Genomic DNA, 27,300 nt, shown 5'->3' with positions numbered 1-27,300 from the left:
ATCTCCATATTTTCTAAGACAACATACGCCTTTCACCATGGCCACCAATCACTGGCATACTACAGTACACTTTGTGTGGAGCACTTCTTTGAGCCTACAGGAAACCTTAAAATGTCTAGTTAGTTGTATTTGCCTACCAGGTTTGCTTGTTAGAGCTTTATTACTTGTTATGAGACAAATTAGTAATTAGTTTTTTGTTTTTTTTCCCCCCCAGAAACGGATAAAGTTGTCACAGAACTCTTATCAGATTTAACTTTAAATGATAATAACAACCTATTAACTGATTGCGCCTTGGAAACAAACTTTGGTAAGAAGACAAACAGTGACTTGGCTATAGACAAGGGTCTAACTGTGTCTGAGGTTTGCACTGTGGATTCTGTTACCAGGAGTTCGGTAGGAGATGTTAAAGAGTCCCCTGTTGACAATATTGGGGCCCGGCCTACAGAAGATTCATCTGTAGATAATGTTTTTCTGGCACAAGATGACCAAGGCAATGACACGGAAGCTCAGCAGAAGGTAATAGACAAAGAAAGCTTGACAGACGTTGGTAAAGATTTTCTCAACAACAATGGCCTTCAGACAGACAATGCGACATCAGTGGATACTTCTGAAAGAGATTTTAACAAACAGGACTCTGTAATGGAAACGAATGACAATATCAAGAAAGGTTCTCCAAAGAGAGTCCGGAAACCTGTGAGCAAACTTCCATCCAGGATACAAAAGGATAGCTCCAACAGGACAAAAAAAGCTGGTCAGGAGGAGAACCTAGAGATGAATGCAGATTTGGATGACCTTGCCATCCCCAAATCATCCTATAATTTTGATCCTAACCAGTGGGAAGACCCCAACTTCAACCCTTTTGGAGGAAACTCTGCCTTGTCTTCATCTCCTACTGTTACAAAAGCACCTTGTGGATTCAAAGATCTAAGTGATGGCCCTTTGGATCATCCTAAGCTATGTAAGACCCTCTCTGGTTCAGAAACAGATCTTGCCCAAGAAACTAGACCAAGGAGAGGATCGGGAAGTCCCAGAAGTTCGCCAAAGTTGGGTAGATCCCGACTAATAACGTAAGTCCCTTTTTTTGTTTTGTTTTGTTTTGTTTTGTTTTTTTATTTATTTTTTTTGTTTGTTTTATCCAAGAAGGGGAAAAAATTATCAAAATGTGCTTGAGATCCATGATGCTGCATGGTAGGTGCATCCATAACATAATACACACTTTTTTTGCTTTCCTTGAATGTTGCAGTCTGCTGAGGTCAGATTGCTGGCACACACTTCAGTCTGGCACAAATATCTGACCTGGAAGTATGAATTATTTAGGGGTATGTGCATTTGGATTTCCGTGCATCAGAAAAAGCAGACCTGAAGACTGAAAAAAAACATAGGCCATTTTGTCCTTGTGCAAATTTACTGATAAGTCTAATGACTAGTATGGCAACCTGCTAAATGACATTTGTGTTTCCATCTTCTTTTCAGTAACCTTTTTAACGTGCATATTAAACAGATTATGGACACAGCACAATGCTCAATCCCTTATCCATTATGAGCAATGCTTATAATAACCATCAACCAAATTATCTGATCCAATCATATCTAAGCACCATAATGCAGCCAACTAATCTATAGCTTATTGGCTTTTCAAAATATGTTGTGCATGTTGATCCAATCTCATTTTATAATTTTCAGGATTCTCTGTGTACATCCTAAATTTTCTTAAAGATACCCTGTCGCCAGACCATTAATTTTACCAAAAATTTCCCCATAATTTATATGTGCATTTAACTTTTTTAATGTAAAAACCTCCCTTGCGTAGACATCCAAAAGCCCTGAGACTGCTGCTGGGTAGGGATGAGCTTCGTGTTCGAGTCGAACATACGTTCGACTCGAACATCGGCTGTTTGCCCATTCGGCGAATTCCGAACATTATGGGCCATTCGCGCCAAATTCGCATGGCGCTCACGGCCCACAATGCACTGCGTCATCGCAGTGCATTGCTGGCTCATGATTGGCCAAGCATGCACTGTGACCCCGCATGCTTGGCCAATCGCAGCACCAGCAGCGAGGAGAGCCATGATTGGCCACAGGCAGGATGCCTGTGGCCAATCATAGCTCAGGCTGTGTAGTACATGCCCCACACTATATAAGACCGCCAGCGCGGCGGCCTTGTGTAGTGTGTTGGCGTCTGAAGCAGTTAGTGGGTGTTCTGTGTACCTTCAACACAGTATACACCGATCGTTATCGGCCGATTTTCGATTTTGCTCTTCTGTAGTGGTTGTTGTCTGCGTGCCCTGACCGCAGTATACACCGCTATATTCACCTCACCTATATAGCTAGTGATCTATCTTTTATAATAGAGCTTGCAGTCAGTAGTGTTAGGAGATAGTGCATGCTGTCTGCGTGCTCTGTACCCAGTACACACCGCTATATCCACCTACATAGCTGTTCTCTATTTGAGCCCACTTGCCATCTGCAGGAGTTATTGGAAGTTGTGTGTGCCTCCAGCACAGCACAGTATACATCTGTATGTACCCCTTTATCTCTGGTGTTCTATAATAAAGGCATCTGCAGGAGTTAGTGGGTGTTTTGTGCCTCCAGCACAATATACACCTGTATCTACCCTTTATTGCTGTTCTCTAATAGAGCCATCTGCAGGGCTTAGTGGGTGTTGTGTGACTCCATTACAGTATACCCCTTTATCTCTGGTGTTCTATAATAAAGGCATCTGCAGGAGTTAGTGGGTGTTGTGTGCCTCCAGCAGAATATACACTACCCAACTGCTGTTTTACCCAACTCCCTTCAGGCCATTACCATGTCTGGAAGGCCAGCAAGGAGAGGCAGACAGGCGCGAGCCGATAAGAGGGCAAGCAGGCTCTGTGTCTAGAGACAACAGTGCTGGTCGTGGACGCGGTGCATTGTCATCAGCACGTGGCCATGGGACACGCTTGTCCTTCTTTTCGGCAGCTGGACATGTTGAACCGCAACATGCCAACGACTTGGTAGAGTGGATGACCAAGCCCTCTTCATCCTCCTCATCCTCTCTCACCCAGTCTCGGGGTACTAGCAAAGCAGCTGCCAACGCATCGTCTTCCCTCCTCTCAATGTCCTCATCAGTGACTCCTTCCCTAGACCCACCACGTCCTCCTGAGGAGTCTCCTGAACTCTTTGAGCACAGTGTTGGGTACATGCTCCAGGAGGATGCCCAGTGTTTTGTAGGCTCTGATGATGACACTCAGCTAGAGGAAGGCAGTAGCGTGAATGCAGAGAGAGGGGATACTCAAGAAGGACAGCAATCTGGCAGTCATGTTCCACAAGCTGCAGCATATTGCCAGGTTTGCTACAGCGATGAAGAGGGAGGGGATGATGAGGGCACTGACTCCACGTGGGTGCCTGGTAGGAGAGAGGAGGAGGAGGAGGCACATGTCCAACGAGGCAGGATGCCCTCCGGGGGCCAGCTTAGGGGCAGCACACCAACTGAATCACACCGCAGAGATCCGCCTTTGCAGGGCGCTGCCTCTGCGCGTTATTCTAAAAGTTCTTTGGTGTGAGCCTTTTTTGAGACGAGTGCATCAGATCGCACCGCTGCTATTTGCAACATATGTCTCAAGCGTATCTCGCGTGGCCAAAACATCAGCCGCTTGGGCACCACATGCTTGACCAGGCATATGTTGACCTGCAACGTTGGCAAGCGTACCTCAAAGACCCACACGAAAGAACAAAGCGGACCTCTCCTTGCTCCTCATCAGCTGGCATCTCCAACCCCACTAGACCTTCAGTCCTCTCTGAAACCTGCTCTGAGAGGAATGAAGGTGTAGAATTAGGTGTGTCACAGCCAAGTGCTTCCGGGCACTCTGCTAGCAGTACACCCACGTCCGATTATAGCAGGCAAATGTCCCTGCCCCAGCTGCTGGACCGGCGAAAGAAGTTCACTCCCAGCCATCCACATGCCCAGCGGTTGAATGCTAGCTTGGCTAAATTGCTAGCACTTCAACTGCTGCCTTTTCAGTTGGTAGACTCGGCCCCCTTCCGTGAGTTTGTACAATGTGCGGTTCCTCAGTGGCAGGTCCCCAAACGCCACTTTTTCTCACGGAAGGCGATTCCGGCTCTCTACCGGCATGTGGAAGGCAATGTCCTTGCCTCGCTGGACAGGGCGGTCAGCGGTAAGGTGCATATTACCGCTGACTCATGGTCCAGCAGGCATGGACAGGGACGTTGCCTGTCTTTCACAGCCCATTGGGTCACTCTTCTGGCAGCTGGGAAGGATGCAGGACAAGGTGCAGTAGTGTTGGAGGTTGTTCCGCCACCACGCCTCCAAAATGCTACTATTGGTTGTGACACACCTCTCTCCTCCTCCCCCTCTTCTTCTTCCTCCATGGCCTCTTCCAGTGCTCTGTCCTCAGAACCAGCGGTGCTCCGTAGGCGTTCCAGGGGCTACGCAAATACGCAGTCAAAACGAAGCCATGCCGTGCTTGAACTGGTTTGTTTGGGGGACAGGAGCCACACTGGGGCGGATGTTTTGTCAGCTCTGCAGGGGCAGGCCGAGAGGTGGTTGACGCCACGCCAGCTTAAGCCAGGAATGGTGGTTTGTGACAATGGCACCAACCTCCTCTCTGCCCTCCGACAGGGACAACTGACCCATGTGCCCTGTGTAGCTCACGTCCTTAACCTGGTGGTGCAGCAGTTCTTGGGCAGGTACCCCGGCTTACAGGATGTCCTGAAGCAGGCCAGGAAAGTCTGTGTGCATTTCCGCCGATCATTTAATGCCTGTGCTCGGCTGGCTGAGCTCCAAAAGGAGTTGAACCTGCCTAAGAACCGCCTTATATGTGACATGCCCACCAGGTGGAACTCAACGTTGGCCATGCTGCAGCGGCTGCACACGCAGCAGAGGGCCATCAATGAGTACCTGTGCGACTACGGCACCAGGACAGGGTCAGGGGAGCTCTGTTTTTTCTCACCACGCCAGTGGGGCATGATCAGGGATGCATGCACTGTCCTGTCACTGTTTGAGGAGGCCACAAGGATGGTGAGCAGTGACAGTGCATGCATCAGTGACACTGTACCTCTTGTCCACCTCTTGGAGCATACGCTGCGTGGAATAATGGACAGGGCACTTGAGGCAGAACAGAGGCAGGAAGAGGAGGACTTCCTTGCCTCTCAAGGCCCCCTTTATCCAGACAGTGTTCCTACTGTGCCACCCATCACACAGGAAGAGGATGAGGAGGAGGAGGAGGAGGAGGAGGAGGATGATTGTGTCAGCATGGAGGTGGAGGCTGGCACTCAGCAGCAGCAGTCTTGTAGGGATGATTTACAGTCCCAAGAAACACGTGGACTTGTACGTGGCTGGGAGGAGGTAGCTGCGGATCATGTTGCCCTTAGTGACCCAGAGGACTCCAGACCGAATGCCTCAGCTAACCTACGCTGCATGGCCTCCCTGATCCTGCAAAGCCTGCGGAAGGATCCTTGTATTCTTCGGATCAAGGAGAGGGACCATTACTGGCTGGCCACTCTCCTTGATCCACGGTACAAGGGTAAGGTTGCCGACCTTATCTTGCCATCGCAGAGGGAGCAGAGGATGAGACATCTCCGGGAGGCTTTGCAGAAAGGTCTGTGCAACGCGTTTCCAGAGACTGGGAGGTTACAAACTCCTGGTCCTGGACAATGTGTTGCTGAGGCATCGGTCAGAAGGAGCGGTGGAGAAGGTGGCCGTCTGACTGATGCTTTCAGACAATTTTTTAGTCCGCAGCCCCAAGGTATGATCGGTTCCAGCAACCATCACCAGCGTCTGATTTACATGGTGCAGGAATACCTAGGGGCAAGGTCAGACTTGGACACCTTTCTCACCGAAAATCCTCTGGCTTACTGGGTCTTGAGGATGGATCACTGGCCAGAGCTTGCACAGTATGCAATTGAGCTACTGGCCTGTCCTGCATCCAGCGTTCTTTCGGAACGCACTTTCAGTGCTGCTGGTGGCTTTGTTACCGATCACAGGGTGCGCCTGTCCACCGAATCAGTTGATCGACTGACCTTCATCAAGATGAATCAGTCTTGGATCACCCACAGCTACCAAGCACCTGAAGCTGATGTAACCGAATAATTTTTTTTGAAATATCACATCCCTTCAAGACTGCCTATGCTGATGCTGAGTGACTGTCCTTTTATGTTGATTGTCTATCCTCTTCCTCCTCCACTGATATGTTGGAAGAACATTTCTGGTTCTGGGTGATGCCATCAGCCCAATTTTTCTGCCCCTGTTTAACAGGGGCGTTTAATTACAATTTTTGATGCAATGCTTTGCAGCAGGGCTAATTCCTGCAATAAAACTAGTGTATATGGGATAGGTTGCAGTGTGGTGGCACCAGCACCAGTAGCCCAATTTTTCTGCCCCTGTTTAACAGGGACATGTAATTACAATTCTTGATATAATATTTCACAGGTGGGCCCGTTCCTGTGCCCACCCAGAGTAACTGTGAGGACTTATAGTGTTGTGTCACCAGCACCACAACCACCAAAGGCCAATTTTTCTACCACTGTTCAACAATGGCATGTAATTACAATTCTTGATATAATCGTTCACAGCAGGGCGCTCCAGCGCCCACCAAGAGTCACTTTCAGGGCTTACAATGTTGTGGCAAAACCAACACCTTGTTCCACCATTTCTGCAGAGCATATAGGGCAGGCCCCTACTTTCAAACATCCAACTAACAAACATCTCCTACTTTCAAACGGAAGGAGACAACAGCAAGTGAGATGAAAAAAGATGTACGACAAAACAAATTATACAGGGGTGATAACCCTTCCCTATGTTTTCCAAAAAGCTTAAAAATTGTTTTTTTGACTGGAGCTACACTTTAAAAATGTACCAGTTGAAAATTACAAACAGATTCAACTTAACACAACAAACCTACACAGTCACTGTATACTGCTGTTCTGAGTATATAGGGCCTGGGGGCCACACGCATTTCCTTTTTTTTAATATGGGTACGGGGTTTCTCTTAATATGCGTACAAGACCCAAAGGGGCTGCTAATGGGCAGGGAGGGTTACCCATGCCATTTTTCTCAATGATTTTCAACCATATTGCAGGAACCAGATATAACATTAAAACCGCAAGCAGTTTTAAATGATGTTATTTCCGTTTAATGTCATTTTGTGCAGGGACTGTTCTAAACACGGGAAACACGTGGCACTTCACAGGCATACTACAGACACCCCCCAGGCACCATATTTAAAGGAATATTTCACTTTTTTTTTTTTTCACTTTAATCGTCATTAAAATCAGTGCTCCCGCCAAAACGGCCATTTTTAAAAACATTTTAGGCATTGACCCATGTCCCCTGGGGCAGGAGCCAGGTCCCCAAACCCTTTTTAGGAAAGTATCTTGCATATTAGCCGTTAAAATTAGCACTTTTAATTTCGAACGTTCGAGTCCCATAGACTTCAATGGGGTTCTAAAGTTCGTACGAATTTGGGGTCCGTTCGAAAGTTCTGGTGCGAACCGAACCGGGGGGGTGTTCGGCTCATCCCTACTGCTGGGTGTGACTATCTTGGATATGATGTCAGCAGACCCACAGACAGAGCTAGGGAGGTGAGGGGCAAAGGAGCTCGATCAGCCCAGAGATTATTAGATACTTACAAAAGAAGAGAGGGCTATGACATGCAAGAAGCTAGGGAATTGACTCTCCTGGAGTGGTCAAATATTCTAACATTTTCAAAGCAAAAAAAAAATAATCTATAAAAAAACACTGCAAGGAGCTTGTTTTTTGTTTTTAGTTGGTGACAGGGTCTCCTTAACTAATGCTAGTTTTGTTATTTATGTATATTGACTTCTAACGCTGCTTGTATGCTTTTAAACCAACTGTTTTAGTTGTGCATGCATCTTTTCCTTGTGCCCACTGCAATTCCCATAACCTCTCTATGGCTCCCAGTGCTTTAAATATCTCCTATTCCATTTTATCTTTCCTAAAATTCAATCCTAACAAATTACTAGAAGCCTTTAACCTGCTCTTCATTACTTGTACAACACAACATTAAATCTCCATGTGTGATGTTGGAGTCCTGGCCACCTAACTTTCTAAACTGCTTTCAGTCCAAATAAGTCATGCCCCACTTGCGTATGCATGTTGGCAGGACAGTTACAGAGAGGTGAGATTGTGGGAGACATTCGTGTCTGTAGCCCTGATGTCCTTCCAAAGAGAAACTAAACTCTGTGGACAAATCGGGCAGGCAGAAGAATTGTCACCAATTTCGCCTGTGGTTTCCCTGCAGCTGATATTTTCTCCATCACTGATTTACCATACCATGGCCTGCATTGTGTCTGAGTGGAGACAGCCATCTTGGTAGAGGCAGGGCTTTGCTTCTTCAGGTCAGAGTCTCCAGCAAGTAGAACAGTGAGCAGCACCAAATCTCATTCCAGATCTCCTGAAACTAGCAGTTACAGGTAACAGTGCCTTTGATGTCACACTTCAGATACACGGCTGAGAGTCTGTAGACACAGGATTACTAATGCCGCGTACACACGCCCGGACTTTTCGAGGGACTAGGTCCGACGGACTTTCGGCTGAGTTCTGACGGACTTTCCGAATGAACGGACTTGGCCACACACAATCACACCAAAGTCCGACGGATTCGAACATGATGACGTACGACCGGACTAGAATAAGGAAGCTCATAGCCAGTAGCCAATAGCTGCCCTCGCGTCGGTTTTTGTCCGTCGGACTAGCATACACACGAGCGGATTTCTCAGTAGGAACTGGGTCCGGCGGAGTTCCGGTGGAAAAATTTGAAACATGTTCCATTTCTAAAGTCTGACGGATTTTTGCAAATCAAAAGTCCGCTGCAGCCCACACACGATCGAATGGTCTGCCGTAATCAGAATCGTCAGCAGAACCTTTTCCAAAGTTTTACTAACCTGATAGTTCTAGCCCTTCCACTGGGAGCAGACTGTGATTATTGCTATGGCTCACTTGCAAGAATTGCAAATAAAATCTGGCAGGCCGTCTGTACCCAACCAAGTTGATTGATCAACTTGGGTACATTCAGCAATGCCCATACATGGTTTGAATCTCGCCTGTTTCCTGTTGAACCAGCTGAGATTCGAACTGTCTATGGCCAACTTAAGTAATACGTTATTCTTCCACAACCTATACTCCTTTCTGCTGCCATGGTAACATGCATCTATAAAAGGTGGAGCTTTATGAAGAGTGTGGTACTTTTATTAGTATGGGAAATTAAGCTTAACACCCCCTTCTAAAATGCAATAAAATCTTTAGAACCTTGGAGGCAGTTCTTTCTTTGCTCTTTATATACACTTTCTAGCCAAATATTTGTAGACACCTGACCATGACACCTATAAAGCCTTTGTGGTTATAAGGCCTCATGTATGCTGCTGCTGCTGGTAAACAGATGTTTAAGAGCAGTTTGGCATTTTTTTCAGCTGCCCCTGAACTCACCACTGTGATATCTTATCAGTACAGAGGGTAGTTTGTTGTAGTTTCTAGGCAGTTGAGTTTTGGAACGCAAAAAAAGGGTTCAGATGGATGTTCAAATGCCTGTAACAGTCTGTAAACGCGGTAACTGACATTTTAGCAGCGTTTTTGTTTATAGACATTTTTCAACTATTAAAAAAAAATAAAAAAAAATGTTTCTAGACGTAAATGCGACTAAACGGACGTTTTTAGATGCCGGTTTTTGTAGCTGTCAAGTTAAGTCGTTCAGGAGAGGTTAAACAACGTCCCATGTTCATGAAGCCTAACAGTCTCCACTCTTCTGGAAAGTCTGTGCACAACGATTTGGAGTCTTTGTTGGATTGTCTGCCTTTTCAGTCAAAATAGCATTTGTGAGGTCGGGTACTAATGTTGGATAGGAGGACCAACGCACCTCAGGTATTCAGTAGGGTTGAGGCTAGGGCTCTATACAAGCCACTTCAGTTCCTCCCCACACCAACTCATCAAACCATTTCTTTATGGATCCAGCTTTGTACACAAGGGCATGGACATGCTGGAACCACAGCAGTTGGGCACGCACAGTTGCCTGAAATTACTTTTGTATGCTGTAAAATTAACAGTGGTCATCACTGGAAACTCCTAAACTCCATAATCTGCAGGGGCGTTCGCACACTATTGGCTAATGTCATATAGTAGGTGTTCTGGTCAGGTATCCATGAATGTTTGCCATATAGTGTATTTGCTTTAGAATACCAGGTTTACTCAGATTTAAGATGGCCTTAAAAATTGCACTTAAAAAATTACTCTTGCACTTCATACATGGGGGGGAAGTTTTTAAGCTTACCATTTCCACTGCTTGCCTTCTACACCTTTTTAATGCCTACCAAAAAAAATGGCTGGTACGCTTTTAACATTAAATGCTTGGTAACTCCTATATTTCCCATACCTTCTCATCCCTTAACTGTGAGCAGCCATTTTATATATAGTATATGGTATAAAATATTTGACTCAAGCAAATTAAGTAATTTCTCTCCCCCATTCTCCGATCTCTGTATCTTTTTCACCTTTCCTTTGCTGTCTCTTTTCTCCTTTTGTTTGCCTCAGGACTTCTGAGCAAGTGAAATTTCTGTGTTTCCTCTTGTAAGTATGCCGCTTCAGCTTGCTGTCGGCCCCAACATAGTCTGAAAGCAGTTACAGAAAGGAAAAAAAAAACAAATAACTTGGTTTTTGGTAGATGCTCATAGCTTCAGTCACCTGTTGGTTTTAGAGGCTATGCTGGGAGTTTCCTTCCCAAAATGTTTTGAAGCCAAGTGCAATGACTGAGCAAGCAGATGATCTGAAGGATACTTCAGTAAGTCCCCTACTTAGGAACAAGCTCCCAGAAGTAAAACAAAGGTCAGTGCTTGCAGACGGTGACTCTGAGCGGTGTGTTCTGGTGGGGTGATGCCCACTGTCTGAAAACAGTAGCACAGCTGGGGAGATCGCAGCGCCAACGTTGTCAGTTGACAGTGATCTGTCAGTTTTTTGTTTTTTTTTTTGTCTAACCTGCTGGGTTGTCCAATAAAAAAAAACTGTGTGTACCACGATTGGTAATGCAAACACATCTTTTGCATCTTAGGAAGTTGAATGTTCGTATGTAGGGTAATTACTGTAAATCATAAAATATGAGGGAGTCTTTTGTTGGCACTTTAGTTGGACTTTGGTACTGATCGACTTCTGTACAACCACCCTGTCGGGTTTTTGACGATCAATCAGTGGTGCCAGCTATAGCCAACAGCACTACTCAGTTGCATTCTGATGGTGGGACAGTACCTCTGCTGTCAGAATACAATAACTCAGCAATAAGGATTCCCCCATCCACATTGAGTGTGTGGATGGGGGCACCAGGTTTTTTTTTTTTTTTTTTTTTTTATGTATGGACTGAATGGACAAAAACGGGGCAAGCCACATCTTCAAGAATGCAGTGAGATGCATGATATGTGACCATAAACCCAAGTGACTGCTGTTCTATTTGATCCAATTAAAAATGTACAAATTGTGCTACAGATCCTTTTGAAAATTCTTTACAATACACTGTATATGTATATCAAAAACTCTAGTGCAAAGGTTCTCAATATTTCCAGCAGTAAAAAAAAAAAACACTGGTCGAGGTTCAGGCACTATTGGGGCTAGAGGCTCTGCAACGGCTGAAGTGGGTGAGGCACTGTGGGAGGTGGGGAAACACTGTGGTGGCTGCGGACTCTGAGGGCCTGGGAGAACTTTGGGAGGTTGAGTATGGCACTATGGGAGCTGGGAGATGGTGTGGGAGACCCCGGTGGAGGGGGTCCATGACCCAGTTGCGGGCCATGCTGGCTGGATTGTTTACATGATTAAAAAGGCTTTATTGGCACATTACAAATTTGACAAATACCATTCCCTGCAAAGGAAGACAAATATTCACCTCTCCTATGCCCCCTCTCTTCCCTCCATCCCAGGATCGCAGCCTCCATAAGACTCTTTTCCATTCAGCACTTTTAAAAGTGTGGCATGCCTGTGTCTTCCGTTGTGCAGTGCCTACTATAAAAATGTAGAACACTCCCAAAAGCAAAGCTTTGATCTTTCTATAGTACTTGCAGAGTAGATTTATTTTGCATCAAAAATGTTTTGTTTTTAGCTGTTAAAGGCAGTTTTTTTTTTTTCACCTTTAATGCATTATTAACAGTAAGGTAAAAAAAAACTTCAGTATGCAGCCTCACCCCCCCCCCACCCCCCCCCCCCCCCCATACTTGCCCGATCATGATCCAGCGATGTGCATGAGAGCAGCTGCTGTCCCGGGTCTATGCCTGCTCATTGGCTGAGAGACAGCAACTGGAGCCATTGAGCCTGTGCCGAGGCCCGTTCTGTGCGTCTTATGCACACACAGAGAGGGGCTCGGGAGGCAGCATGCACTTGGAGAAGGAGGAACCAAGAGCGACGGCTGGGGAACCCGAGAAAATAAGGATCGGGGCTACTCTGCAAAACCGTTACAGAGCAGGTAAGTATGACAGGTTTTTTTTTTTTTAAATACCTTTTTAATATCACTTTAAGTTTGAATATTACTGACACCTGAATACTGTTGAATTCAAAAGCCAATCCGTCAAAATTAGGGCTAGCAGATACTGTTAGAGAGAGTAACACCATTGATGAACTGAAGAAATAAATAATAAACGTGTAATAAATGCAGCAGGTTACTAATGTATATAATGGTCACCCCAAGAATGCGTTTTGTAAATCGAGCTGCCCTGCCGCTCTGTGCCATTGCTCTCTCTGGATCCCTGGTTCTGTCATGGGGAGTGGATCACGTTCTGCCATCTAGAGATCTGCTCATTTGGGAGCTCAGGCAAGATGGGAACTCTTTATAATCAAATGGCAGATTCTGGATGTGAACTGGCACTAGCATATCTACACTATATGGTCAAAAGTAAGTGGACAGGCTTCCATATTATTGTGTTCAGGTGTTGCCAGGAGGAGGTACAGGTAATGGCACAGCACACAAAGACATTTTAGACAATTGTGTGCTTTCAGCCTTGTATTAACAGTTTGGGGAGGGCCTATTTTTAATGCTTTTTTTTATTTTTATTTTTTCTGTTCCAGCATGGCTGTGCCCCTGCGCAGAAAACCAGGTCAATAAGGTTTGAGGAGCTTAGTGTGGAGGAACTCGAGTGGCCTTTACAGGGCTCTGACCTCAATCCTACTGAACACTTTTGGGATGAAATGAGGTGCTGATTGCAAGCAAAGACTTCCCGTCTAACAAGAGATCCTGGCCTCACAAATGCCCTCTTTGTTAAATTGATGTAAATTCCCACAAAAGCACTTCAAAAACTTCCCAGAAGCTTGTAGGCTGGCATAGTTAGAAAATCCGACACTGACTTGATTGATGATAAAATGGGTCAAGCTCTATTAATCAAGACATAAAAGTATCCATCATATAAAAGAATTGATGTGTTTCTGCCTCAACCTTAGTCCTATAATTATGATTAAGGCCCTAAGGTGTGGCAGAAATGTATGAATTATTTTAGATGATGGATACTTTTATGTCTTGATGGATACCTAAACGAGTTTAAACCATTTTAGCGTCAATCAAGTCGTTGTTTGATTTTCTAACTCTGTTTGTCTACGGTAGGGATGAGCTTCGAGTTCGAGTCGAACTCATGTTCTACTCGAACATTGCCTGTTCAGCAAACAGTGAACAATTTGGGCTGTTCGCAGCAAATTCAAAAAGCTGGAACACCCTATACAAGTCTATAGGAGAAATCTAAAGTGCTCATTTTAAAGGGTAATATGCAGGTTACTGTCCTAAAAAGTGTTTGGGGACCCGGGTCCTGCCCCAGGGGACATGGATCAATTCAAAAAAAAGTTTTAAAAACGGCCGTTTTTTCAGGAGCAGTGAAACAATAAAAGTGTAATATTCCTTTAAATTTCGTATCTGGGGGGTATCTATAGTATGCCTGTGAAAGGGCGCATGTTTCTGGTGCTTAGAACTGTCCCTGCACAAAGTGTCATTTGTGCAGGAAAAAAAGTCTTTTAAAATCACTTGCGGCTAAATTGTCGGCTCCCCGTAATACAGAGAACACTCAATGAGTGTTCTCTGTATTAGCCGACAATTCATTCATTCATTGATAAAAAAAAAAAAAAAAAAGTGTGGGGGTTCCCCTAAATTCAATTACCAGGCCCTTCAGGTCTGACATGGATATTAAGGGGAACCCCGTGTCAGATTTAAAAAAAAAAAATTGACGCGGGGGTCCCCCTAAAAATCCATACCAGACCCTTTATCCGAGCACGCAACCTGGCAGGCCGCAGGAAAAGAGGGGGGGACGAGAGAGCGGCCCCCCCCCCTCCCTCCTGAACCGTACCAGGCCACATACCCTCAACATTGGGAGGATGCTTTGGGGGTCTGTGACCCCTCAAAGCATCTTGTCCCCATGTTGATGAGGACAAGGGCCTCATCCTCACAACCCTGGCTGGTGGTTGTGAGGGTCTGCGGACGGGGGGCTTATCAGAATCTGGAAGCCCCCTTTCACAAGGGGACCCCCAGATCCCGGCCCCCCCCTGTTTGAAATGGTAAGGGGGTACAAAAGTACCCCTACCATTTCACAAAGAAAGTGTCAAAATGGTTAAATAATATTGAAAAATTCCTTTATTAAAAATAAAAAAAAGATTCCAGCGGTGCTAATCCACTCTTGCTATCCAGCGACGGATCTCCGGGGTCCAGCGATGGATGATCATATCCAGCGACGGGGGATCTCTCAGTCCAGCGCTGTCCATACATCCTTCTTCTGTCTCCACTGCGGAGACTGCGGAGATCCCAGCGCTGACGTTTCTTATATTAGGAGGGCGGGGCCACCCGTCACCTGACCCCGCCCCTCTGACACTGGAGAGGGAAGCCAGGGATTCCCCAGTGACGTGTGGGTGACCCCGCCCCCTCTGATGTAACGCAGGTTTCCGTTACATCAGAGGGGGCGGGGTCACCCATACGTCACTGGGGAACCCCTGGCTCCCTTCACCAGCGTCGGAGGGGGCGGGGTCAGGTGACGAGTGGCCCCGCCCTCCTAATATAAGAAACGTCAGCGCTGGGATCTCCGCAGTCTCCGCAATGGAGACAGAAGAAGGATGTATGGACAGCGCTGGACTGAGAGATCCCCCGTCGCTGGATATGATCATCCATCGCTGGACCCCGGAGATTCGTTGCTGGATAGCAAGAGTGGATTAGCAACGCTGGAATCTTTTTTTTTTTTTTTTTTTTTTTTTTTTTTTTTTTTTAATAAAGGAATTTTTCAAAAGTGTGTTTGTCTTATTTAACCATTTTGACACTTTCTTTGTGAAATGGTAGGGGTACTTTTGTACCCCCTTACCATTTCAAACAGGGGGGGCGGGATCTGGGGGTCCCCTTGTTAAAGGGGGCTTCCAGATTCTGATAAGCCCCCCGCCCGCAGACCCTCACAAGGCCAGGGTTGTGAGGATGAGGCCCTTGTCCTCATCAACATGGGGACAAGGTGCTTTGAGGGGTCACAGACCCCCAAAGCATCCTCCCAATGTTGAAGGTATGTGGCCAGGTATGTGGCCTGGTACGGTTCAGGAGGGAGGGGGGGGCGCTCTCTCATACCCCCCTCTTTTCCTGCGGCCTGCCAGGTTGCGTGCTCGGATAAAGGGTCTGGTATGGATTTTTAGGGGGACCCCCACGTCAATTTTTTTTTTTTTTTAAATCTGACACGGGGTTCCCCTTAATATCCATGTCAGACCTGAAGGGCCTGGTAATTGAATTTAGGGGAACCCCCACACTTTTTTTTTTTTTTTTTTTTATCAATGAATGAATGAATTGTCGGCTAATACAGAGAACACTCATTGAGTGTTCTCTGTATTACGGGGAGCCGACAATTTAGCCGCAAGTGATTTTAAAAGACTTTTTTTCCTGCACAAATGACACTTTGTGCAGGGACAGTTCTAAGCAGCAGAAACATGCGCCCCTTCACAGGCATACAATAGATACCCCCCAGCTACAAAATTTAAAGGAATATTACACTTTTATTGTTTCACTTTAATCATTATTAAAATCACTGCTCCTGAAAAAATGGCAGTTTTTAAAACTTTTTTTTGCATTGATCCATGTCCCCTGGGGCAGGACCCAGGTCCCCAAACACTTTTTAGGACAGTAACTTGCATATTACCCTTTAAAATGAGCACTTTAGATTGTGAACGTTCGAGTCCCATAGACTTTAATAGGGTTCTAAAGTTCACACGAAGTTTAGGTCTGTTCGCAGGTTCTGGTGCGAACCGAACAGGGGGGTGTTCGGCTCATCCCTAGTCTACGGTATTATCATGTATCCTGTGTAACATTGGGAGTTGTTTAGCTCAAGTGTAGCACCCTAGCGAGACCAATCCACACAAATGTTTCCTTTTCAGGGCTTGTTGGCCCGCTTTTATTAAAGAAAATCAAACAAAGTTCCATAAATGAAAACAAAGTGGTTTCCCTCACGGGGTTTTCACCATCAACATTAAATAGGATATTCAGCCTCCTGGCTTACACATGCAGCATTGCAAACAAAAATACTGAGCCACCTGGTTCTCTTTAGCAGCAGACACACCACTGCTTAGGCTCCCACACGGAGCTCTCCTGACTACTGTCAGCGACCTCAGACTCTGGTCTCTGGCCTTCACAGTGCAGCCTGCAGTCTCTGGCTACTTCAATGCACACATGCACTCTATGGGTTCTCCCTTGCAAGCCTGGACTCCTCGGGAGGGTGGAGCCCAGAACCATGGTCCTGACTCTATCAGGCTCACACACACCTGAACAATCATTGTGTCGGTGAGTCTCAAAACCTGGACCCAGGACTGAGGATTTCATTCCACCTGGATCTCTAAGAAATCCCCGGGCTGCAGGTCCCAAAGTGGACTTTAGTAAATAAAGAGGAAACTGAAAAGCCAGTTTCCTCCCAAACAAGCAAATTACACTGGAGCCCCTCAACCTGCCTGGTTGAAAATCCTGTATTCATACACTGATGGGGTACCACACTACCACACCTGCCATAGACTATTGCACCTTTCCCAGTGGACATTGTATTTAGAGGTTGCAGCATCAAACGTCTTTTCCTTGTAGGCTTATAGCTGCGAAGGGGTGTTGTTCATGTTTTTGCAATGGGGTGTCCAACATGGTCATATAGGTGTGATGGTCAGGTGTCCACAAACTTTTTACCCTAATAGTGCATATTTTTCTGTGCCTCTTATATCTATTGTCCCCAAAAATTACAAAAATGTAATGTTTTGCAACTTCCCAGTCCTTATGTGGTGGCTGCATTAGTTTTTTTTATTATCTAAGAACATTTTCAACAAATACAGAAAATATCTGTTGATCTTGTCAGAAATGTAGTGCCCTTATCGTTTCTGTGAGGTGCACTGAAGACATTTGTTATCTTTCCAATGCAAACTACTAATCCCATCAGCCACTATGTGATGGAGATGAAACAAGAAGACATATTGGTTGTCCAGCCTGGTCTGCAACCATGGCTTCCTCCGTGGATATGAGCTCAGTCACCCAGAGACCCAAAGGGGAAGATTTAATAAAACTCAGAATCTGGTGCAGGGGTGCATGGTAGCCAATCAGCTTCTAACCTGTAGCCTGTTCAATTAAGCTTTGACAGTAAGCCCTGGTTTACACTGGAGCATTTTGACATGGGATTTGACACTTTAAATCTGTGGCAATTGCTGTCAATATCACCATCCTAAGTGCTGCACCAATTTCAAAATGTAGTTTCTGTACTACCCTTTGCGATTTTTGGGCTGCAATTTACATTGACATCTGTGCAGAAACCCGCACAGATGTCCCTGAAATCGGGACTGACATGTGGAAATGAAATCGTACTTCATTCCGGCAGCTCAGTGTCAAGCCCTGGGCTCAAACCTGGAAGCTGAAGGTTTCTGTGCAGATCTGCATACTCCAATTTTAGACAACCCCCCCCCCCCCCCCCTTCCCATAGTGTGTTGCGAGCATGGTTATTGGATAAAAAGGAGGGGCAGTAATGCAACAACCATGTCTAAGGACTGGTAACCTGAAATACATTGCATGTTTGTTATTGGGTTTAGATGCGCTTTCATTTTCACTCCGATACGTTCACTGACCATTTCTTGTGCTCTGCAACTACCTAACAATTTCTACTGGTATAGCCATACTGGTGACCCCTACTATGTGATGTTGCATGTCACCAACTTGCCCTTTTGTATTAAAACAATATCATACTTTTCGTACACCACCTGTGGATCTTTCCATACATTTTTCATCGCTGAAACAAAAGATGGAGACCTCGCAGACTGCTTTAAAGTAACCCTGTCATCAATTAAAGTGGTTGTATAAGTGACGATATCGCGGCTCCGGCCACTCACAGCACCGGAGCCGCGATACCCGGAAGAAACGCCGAGGGAACATGTCAGCTCCCTCGGCGTGGATCGGGCCAGATGTCGGGGTCTCGTTCTAAGGTAAGTATTTCATATTGCTCATTATGCGTTTTGCTTTGCAGGTGGTAAAAAAAAAAAAAAAAAAAAAAAAAAATTAGCGGGTTTACTACCGCTTTAACCAGTTGCCGACCGCCTCACGCCGATATACGTCATCAGAATGGCACGGGCAGGCATAAGCACATAAATGTACGTCCTTGCCTTCCCGCGGGTCGGGGGCCCGATCGGGCCCCCGCCCGGTGCCTGCGGCGGTCGGTATTCGTTCGGGAGCGATCCCGGACGAGGGGACGGCCATTCATTCATGGCCACCCCCTCGCGATCGCTCCCGACGAATGAAAATCCCCCGTGACATCACTTCCTCTCCTGTAATGTAAACACAGGAGAGGAAGTGATGTATTCTCTCCTCGTGTCGGTCTTTTTCGTTCCGGCACCGAGGAGAGAGCATCGGTGAGTTGCACCTAACACTACACTAACAGTAGAACACGCCAGGCACACTTTTCACCCCCCTGATCACCCCCCAATCACCCCCCAATCACCCCTGCCCCCCCCAGTCACAGTGACACCAAGTGCATTTTTTTTTTTTTTAATTTTTTTTTTTTTTTTTTTGCATTGGTGTCATTTGTGACTGTAATAACTGTTAGGGCAGTTAGGGCTAGCCCCCTTTAGCTCTAGGGTGCCCCCCTAACCCCCCCAATAAAGGTTTAACCCCGTGATCACCCCCCGTCGCCAGTGTCACTAATAAGCGATTTTTTTCTGATCGCTGTATTAGTGTCACAGGTGACGCTAGATAGGCAGGTAAGTATTTGGGTTCGCCGCAGCTTTTTATAGCGTCAGGGACCCCCATATACTACCGCATAGCCCCCTGATTGCCCCCCAGTTAACCCTTTCACCAGTGATCACCATATAACTGTTACAGGTGACGCTGGTTGGTTAGTTATATTTTTTTGTTTCAGGGCACCCGCCATTTATTACCTAATAAAGGTTTAACCCCCTGATCACCCGGCGGGTGATATAAGTTTTTTAGGGTCAGATAAGGCCTGCGTCGCCCCAGCGTCAGGTTAGTGCCAGTACCGCTAACACCCACGCGCAAAGCATACACCTCCCTTAGTAATATAGTATCTGATCAGATATATATTAGCGTTGCCAGCATTTTAGGTTTCCCAAAACGCATTGTTAGCGGGATCAGCCCAGATACCCGCTAGCACCTGCGTTTAGCCCCTCCGCCAAGCCCAGCCCAGCCCACCCAAGTGCAGTATCGATCGATCACTGTCACTTACAAAACACAACACACATAACTGCAGCGTTCGCAGAGTCAGGCTTGATCCCTGCGATCGCTAACAGTTTTTTTTGTAGCGTTTTGAAACAGTCGCTGACAGGCTAGGTGCTTTTTTACCTGTGAGTCTCACTAGTGTACCCCTAAATTTAGAGCCCAAAATGGCAAAGCGAAGGTACACTAGTGATGAGGCCTACACGTTTCTGAGCATGACAGATAGTGAAGAGGACGTCACTCATCTGTCAGATTCAGGCTCAGAATACGATCCTGTAGAGGACAGCGGCTCCATGACAGATAGCTCTGACGACGGAGATGAGGCCGCTGTTAAGAACAGGTGTGCCCAATCCCGTATGTATTCTGTTGTTGAGGTGCAGGAACCGCAGGTCACTCGTATGGAGCAGAGACATACTAGAGCCGCTCAACCTTCTGGTGAACTGGCAAGCACCAGCGGCCTAGTACACCCTGGACCTACATCCAGCACTGCAGTAACACGTGGTGACGTGGCGAGTCCCATAAGTGCAGTTCAAGCTGGCGAGGTGGCAAGCACAAGTAGTGTCCCGCTGCCACCAAGAAGAAGACAAAGACAGGCCCGTCGTACCCATAGTGCCCTTCCTGCAGAATTCGCCAATCCTATTTGGGTGCCCACCACTTCTGCAGAACCCGTACTTCCCCCATTCACTGGCCAACCTGGCATTAACGTGGAAACAGTTGATTTTACGACACTTGACTTTTACTCACTGTTTTTCACCGAAGATCTCTTTAGATCTATTGTGGACCAAACCAATTTGTACGCTGCTCAACACATCGCCACTATTCCCCAGTCCGCCCTTGCCAGACAATGGAAACCAGTTACGGTTTCCGAATTTAAAATCTTTCTGGGCCTCTCCCTCAACATGGGCATAACCAAAAAGAGTGAGTTGCGGTCATATTGGTCCATTGACCCAATTCACCATATGCGCGTGTTCTCTGCTTCCATGTCCAGGGCACGATACGAGATGATTTTGCGGTTCATGCACTTCAGCGACAATGAACTCTGTCGTCCTCGTGGAGACCCTGAGTATGATCGGCTCTACAAAATTCGGCCCCTCATAAACCACTTCAACCAACGTTTTGCAGCCTTGTTTACTCCCGATCAAGTTGTCTGCGTTGATGAGTCCCTGATTAAATTTTCTGGTCGCCTGTCCTTCAAACAATACGTCCCCAACAAGCGTTCCAGATACGGGGTCAAGATGTATAAGCTCTGTGACAGGGCCACAGGCTATACACGTAGTTTCATGGTTTATGAGGGAAGAGATAGTCACGTAGAGCCGGAGAACTGCCCTGATTACATAGGAAGCGCTGGCAAGATAGTGTGGGACTTGGTGTCACCCTTATTCGGAAAGGGGTACCACTTGTACGTGGACAATTATTACACAAGCGTGCCACTCTTTAGTCACTTGTTTGATCAGCAGATTGGAGCATGTGGCACCGTGCGACCTAATCGCCGGGGCTTTCCCCAGCGGCTTGTAGAGTCCCCTCTTAGGCTGGGGGAGAGAGCCTGCTTGCGCAGTAATAATTTGCTCGCTATGAAGTGGAGGGATAATAAGAATGTTTTCGTTCTTACCTCCCTTCATGCAGACACGACGGTCCAAATTTCTACGGCGACTGGTGTTGTGGAGAAACCCCTCTGTGTCCACAAATATAACCTTAACATGGGAGGGGTGGACCTCAATGACCAGTTGTTGGCGCCGTATCTAGTTGCCCGTAAGTCCAGACGCTGGTACAAAAAAGTGTCTGTTTATTTATTCCAATTGGCTATACTGAATGCTTATGTACTACACAAAGCTTCAGGACGGACTGGATCCTTCCTCAAATTCCAGGAGGATATCGTCAGAGCCCTTCTGTATCCAGGCGGTGCTCCACCTCACCTTCCCCTACCAGATGCAGTAAGCCGGCTGCATGAGAGGCATTATTCTTATGTCCTCCCGAGTACCCCTACCCAACGAACCCCCCAAAAAAGATGTCGTGTCTGTACCAAGCGCGGATTTAGGCGTGACACCCGTTCTTATTGTCCCCGCTGTCCTGGCAATCCTGGTCTTTGTCAGGGTGAGTGTTTTGAACGCTACCATGAACTAGTTGAGTATTAGCGCAGGGTACAGCATTGCACAAGCTAGGCACACGTTCACAGGGTCTCCCAAGATGCCATCACATTTTGAGAGACCCAAACCGCTGGAACCGTTACAACAGAAAAAGTGTTAAAGTTACAAAAAAAAGTGTTAAAAAAAAAAAAAAAAAAAAGTAAAAAAACCAAAAAAAACAAAAAAAATATAAAATAAAAAAACCAAAAATAGTTGTCGTTTTATTGTTCTCTCTCGCTCTATATTCTCTCTCTATTGTTCTGCTCCTTTGTACTGTATTCTATTCTGCAATGTTTTATTGTTAACCATTTTTTGTTTTCAGGTACGCCATTCAGCTGTAGCGTGGATTTATTTATCTTGACAGCAACAGCGTTTGCTCCCACGATATGTAAAGCCACGACTCCAGCGCTGTCGGAGGTGATTTCACCACCACAGTTAAAAAAGAGCATATATGCCGAAGCATGGGGGCATAAGGGGTGGAGGATCGATTTTGCTCCTAATGCCGCGTACATACAGTCAAAATTCCGACGGAGGGCTTGCCCGTGGAAAAGTTTGAATGTATGTACGCGGCATAACTTTTTTGCGGGAGGATGCCCCCATGCTTCGGCATATATATATTTTAGGCACAGATTGTGTTAAATGTGTTATTTTTTGCGATTTTTTTTGTATTTGCTTTGCAGGTATGGTAAGTCCTACTGTTATACTGTAATGTTACTTTGTTTTATTGTTAACCATCATTTGCTTAGCAGGTACGCCATTCTGCTGCAGAGCGGATTTATTTATCTTGACAGCAACAGCGTTTGCTCCCACGATACATAAAGCCGCGACTCCAGCACTGTCGGGGGTGATTTCACCACCACAGTTAAAAAAGAGCATATATGCCGAAGCATGGGGGCATACGGGGTGGAGGAACGATCTGCTCCTACCTTTTGCGGGAGGATGCCCCCATGCTTCGGCATATATAAATGGTGCATGTATGCCCACCATTAGAAAGTGGGTGGATGAAGGGTGGTATCTAATGGTGGGCATGCCCACCGATCAATATTTTTTTTTCGTTCAGCCCACAGGCTGCATGAAAAAAAAAATACAATATATGCCCAACCAGTTCCAGCAACATACTGGTATGTTGCGGGACTTTGAGTGCTTATACCAGAATGATGCCTGCAGGTTTAGGTATCATCTTGGTATCATTCTTTTCAGCCAGCGGTCGGCTTTTATGTAAAAGCAATCCTAGTGGCTAATTAGCCTCTAGACTACTTTTACAAGCAGTGGGAGGGAATGTCCCCCCCCCCGCACCATCTTCCATGGTTTTCTCAGGCTCTCCTGTCCCAACAGGGAACCTGAGAATGCAGCCGGTGGTTCCGCCAGCTGACCATAGAGCTGATCAGAGACCAGAATGGCTCCAATCATCTCTATGGCCTAAGACACCGGAAGCTACGAGCATTTCATGACTTAGATTTTGCGGGATGTAAACAGCGCCATTGGGAAATTGGGAAAGCATTTTATCACACCGATCTTGGTGTGGTCAGATGCTTTGAGGACAGAGGAGAGATCTAGGGTCTGATAGACCCTAATTTTTTAAAAAAAGAGTACCTGTCACTACCTATTGCAATCATAGGGGATATTTATATTCCCTGAGATAACAATAAAAATCATAAAAAAATATATATAAATGAAAGGAACAGTTTAAAAAAAAAATAAAAAAGCAAAATAAATAATAAAAAAAAAAAAAAAAAAAAAAACCACCCCTGTCCCCCCCTGCTAAGGCGCAACGCGGAACACAAGCGTTGGTCTGGTGGCATATGTAAACAGCAATTGCACCATGCATGTGAGGTATCACCGCGAAGGTCAGATCGAGGGTACTAATTTTAGCAGTAGACCTCCTCCGTAAATCTAAAGTGGTCACCTGTAAAGGCATTTAAAGGCTTTTAAAAATGTACGTAGTTTGTCGCCGCTGCACGTTTCTGCGCAATTTTAAAGCATGTCGTGTTTGGTATCCATGTACTCGGCCTAAGATCATATTTTTTATTTCATCAAACATTTGGGCAATATAGTGATTTTTAGTGCATTAAAATAAAAAAAAGTGTGTTTTTTCCCCAAAAAATGCGTTTGAAAAATCGCCGCGCAAATACCGTGTGAAAAAAAAATATGAAACACCCACCATTTTAATCGGTAGGGCTTTTGCTTTAAAAAAACACTACATGTTTGGGGGTTCAAAGTAATTTTCTTGCAAAAAAAAATATTTTTTCATGTAAACAAAAAGTGTCAGAAAGGGCTTTTTCTTCAAGTGGTTAGAAGAGTGGGTGATGTGTGACATAAGCTTCTAAATGTTGTGCATAAAATGCCAGGACAGTTCAAAACCCCCCCAAATGACCCCATTTTAGAAAGTAGACACCCCAAGCTATTTGCTGAGAGGCAGGTCGAGTCCATGGAATATTTTATATTTTGACAAAAGTTGTGGAAAAAATACATTATTATTATTTTTTTTTTTTTTTGCACAAAGTTGTCATTTAAATGATATATTGCTCAAACATGCCATGGTTATATGTAAAATTACACCCCAAAATACATTCTGTTGCTTCTCCTGAGTACGGGGATACCACAAGTGTGAGACCTTTTGGGAGCCTAACCGCGTACGGTACCCCAAAATCCAAGCACCACCTTCAGGATTTCTAAGGGTGTAAATTTTAGATTTCATTCCTCACTGCCTATCACAGTTTCGGAGGCCATGGAATGCCCAGATAGCACAAAATCCCCCCAAGTGACCCCATTTTGGAAAGGAGACACCCCAAGCTATTTGCCGAGAGGTATGGTTAGTATTTTGCAGACCTTCATTTTTGTCACAAAGTTTTGAAAATTGAAAAAAAGAAAAAAAATATACATTATTTTTTTTTTTCTTCATTTTCAAAAACAAATGAGAGCTGCAAAATACTCACCATGCCTCTCGGCAAATAGCTTGGGGTGTCTACTTTCCAAAATGGGGTCATTTTGGGGGGTTTTGTGCTATTTTGGCATTTTATGGCCTTCAAAACTGTGATAGGTAGTGAGGTGTAAAATCCAAAATTTACACCCTTAGAAATCCTGAAGGCGGTTCTTGGTTTTCGGGGCCCCGTACGCGACTAGGCTCCCAAAAAGTCCCACACATGTGGTATCCCCGTACTCAGGAGAAGCAGCAGAATTTATTTTGGGGTGTCATTTCACATATGTCCCTGGCATGTGTGAGCAATATATCATTTAGTGACAACTTTGTGAAAAAAAAATAAAAGTTTGTAATTTTCCCGCAACTTGTGGCAAAATATAAAATATTCCATGGACTCAACATGCCTCTCAGCAAATAGCTTGGGGTGTCTACTTTCTAAAATGGGGTCATTTGTGGGGGTTTTGTGCCATCTTGGCATTTTATGGCCTTCAAAACTGTAATAGGTAGTGAGGCGTGAAATCAAAGATTTACGCCCTTAGAAAGCCTGAAGGCGGTTCTTGGCTTTCGGGGCCCCGTACGCACCTAGGCTCCCAAAAAATCCCACACATGTGGTATCCCCGTACTCAGGAGAAGCAGCAGAATTTATTTTGGGGTGTCATTTTACATATGCCCATGGCATGCATGAGCAATATATCATTTAGTGACAACTTTGTGAAAAAAAAAATAAAAAAAAAAAAGTTTGTAAATTTCCCGCAACTTGCGGCAAAATATAAAATATTCCATGGACTCAACATGCCTCTCAGCAAATAGCTTGGGGTGTCTACTTTCTAAAATGGGGTCATTTGTGGGTGTTTTGTGCCATCTTGGCATTTTATGGCCTTCAAAACTGTAATAGGTAGTGAGGCGTGAAATCAAAGATTTACGCCCTTAGAAAGCCTGAAGGCGGTTCTTGGCTTTTGGGGCCCCGTACGCAGCTAGGCTCCCAAAAAGTCCCACATATGTGGTATCCCCGTACTCAGGAGAAGCAGCAGAATTTATTTTGGGGTGTCATTTCACATATGCCCATGGCATGCGTGAGCAATATATCATTTAGTGACAACTTTGTGAAAAAAAAAAATAAAATAAAAAAAGTTTGTAAATTTCCCGCAACTTGCGGCAAAATATAAAATATTCCATGGACTCAACATGCCTCTCAGCAAATAGCTTGGGGTGTCTACTTTCTAAAATGGGGTCATTTGTGGGGGTTTTGTGCCATCTTGGCATTTTATGGCCTTCAAAACTGTAATAGGTAGTGAGGCGTGAAATTAAAAATTTACGGCCTTAGAAAGCCTGAAGGCGGTGCTTGGTTTTCGGGGCCCCGTACGCGGCTAGGCTCCCAAAAAATCCCACACATGTGGTATCCCCGTACTCAGGAGAAGCAGCAGAATTTATTTTGGGGTGTAATTTCACATATGCCCATAGCATGTGTAAGCAATATATCATTTAGTGACAACTTTGTGAAAAATTTATAAAGTTTGTCATTTTCCCGCAACTTGTGGCAAAATATAAAATATTCCATGGACTCAACATGCCTCTCAGCAAATAGCTTGGGGTGTCTACTTTCTAAAATGGGGTCATTTGTGGGGGTTTTGTGCCATCTTGGCATTTTATGGCCTTCAAAACTGTGATAGGTAGTGAGGAGTAAAATGACATATGTATGCCCTTAGAAATCCTGAAGGCGGTGCTTGGCTTTCGGGGCCCCGTACGCGGCTAGGCTTCCAAAAAGTCGACCACATGTGGTATCCCCGTACTCAGGAGAAGCAGCAGAATGTATTTTGGGGTACAATTCCACATATAACCATGGCATGTGTGAGCAATATATCATTTAGTGACAACTTTGTGTAAAAAAAAAAAAAAATTTTTTTTTTTGTCATTATTCAATCGCTTGCGGCAAAAAAATAAAATATTCAATGGGCTCAACATGCCTCTTATCAATTTCCTTAGGGTGTCTACTTTCCAAAATGGGGTCATTTGGGGGGGTTTTGTACTGCCCTGCCATTTTAGCACCTCAAGAAATGAGATAGGCAGTCATAAAATAAAAGCTGCGTAAATTCCAGAAAATGTACCTTAGTTTGTAGATGTGACAACTTTTGCGCAAACCAATAAATATACAATTATTGACTTTTTTTTTACCAAAGACATGTGGCTGAATACATTTTGGCCTAAATGTATGACTAAAATTGAGTTTATTGGATTTTTCTAATAACAAAAAGTAGAAAATATCATTTTTTTTCAAAATTTGCGGTCTTTTTACGTTTATATCGCAAAAAATAAAAATCGCAGAGTCAGTCAAATACCTTTAAAAGAAAGCTCTATTTGTGGGAAGAAAAGGACGCAAATTTCGTTTGGGTACAACATTGCATGACCGCGCAATTACCAGTTAAAGCAGCGCAGTGCCAAAGTGTAAAAAGACCTCTGGTCATTTACCAGCAAAATGGTCCGGTCTGAAAGTGGTTAAGCAAAAGTATTTAAAAGCCCAAAGAAAGCAAGTATGTTTTAAACTGTAATGTGTGTTAAGATGAGCACATCCTCCTGAGTGCATGTCTGAGCTAAG

General features: G+C 45.2%; 1 protein-coding gene across 6 annotated transcripts in view; it reads left to right on the top strand.

Moving 5' to 3' along the window:
* The window catches only part of TACC1 (transforming acidic coiled-coil containing protein 1), a 215,365-nt gene that overhangs the window by 121,078 nt on the left and 66,987 nt on the right, over positions 1-27,300 (top strand). For 5 of the 6 annotated variants that reach the window (XM_077469970.1, XM_077469968.1, XM_077469966.1 and 2 more), the window contains exons 3-4: positions 215-1,067; positions 10,541-10,576. In XM_077469970.1, the coding sequence (XP_077326096.1) occupies positions 215-1,067; positions 10,541-10,576 (889 nt within the window). The remainder of the gene's footprint in view (positions 1-214; positions 1,068-10,540; positions 10,577-27,300) is intronic. The other variant, XM_077469967.1, reaches the window with a different exon arrangement.

Source organism: Lithobates pipiens, unplaced genomic scaffold, assembly GCF_037356315.1.
Source record: "Lithobates pipiens isolate NorthernLeopardFrog02 unplaced genomic scaffold, aLitPip1_a1.2 Scaffold_8, whole genome shotgun sequence".
Lineage (NCBI taxonomy): Eukaryota > Metazoa > Chordata > Amphibia > Anura > Ranidae > Lithobates > Lithobates pipiens.
This window is presented reverse-complemented; position numbering and strand designations above follow the sequence as displayed.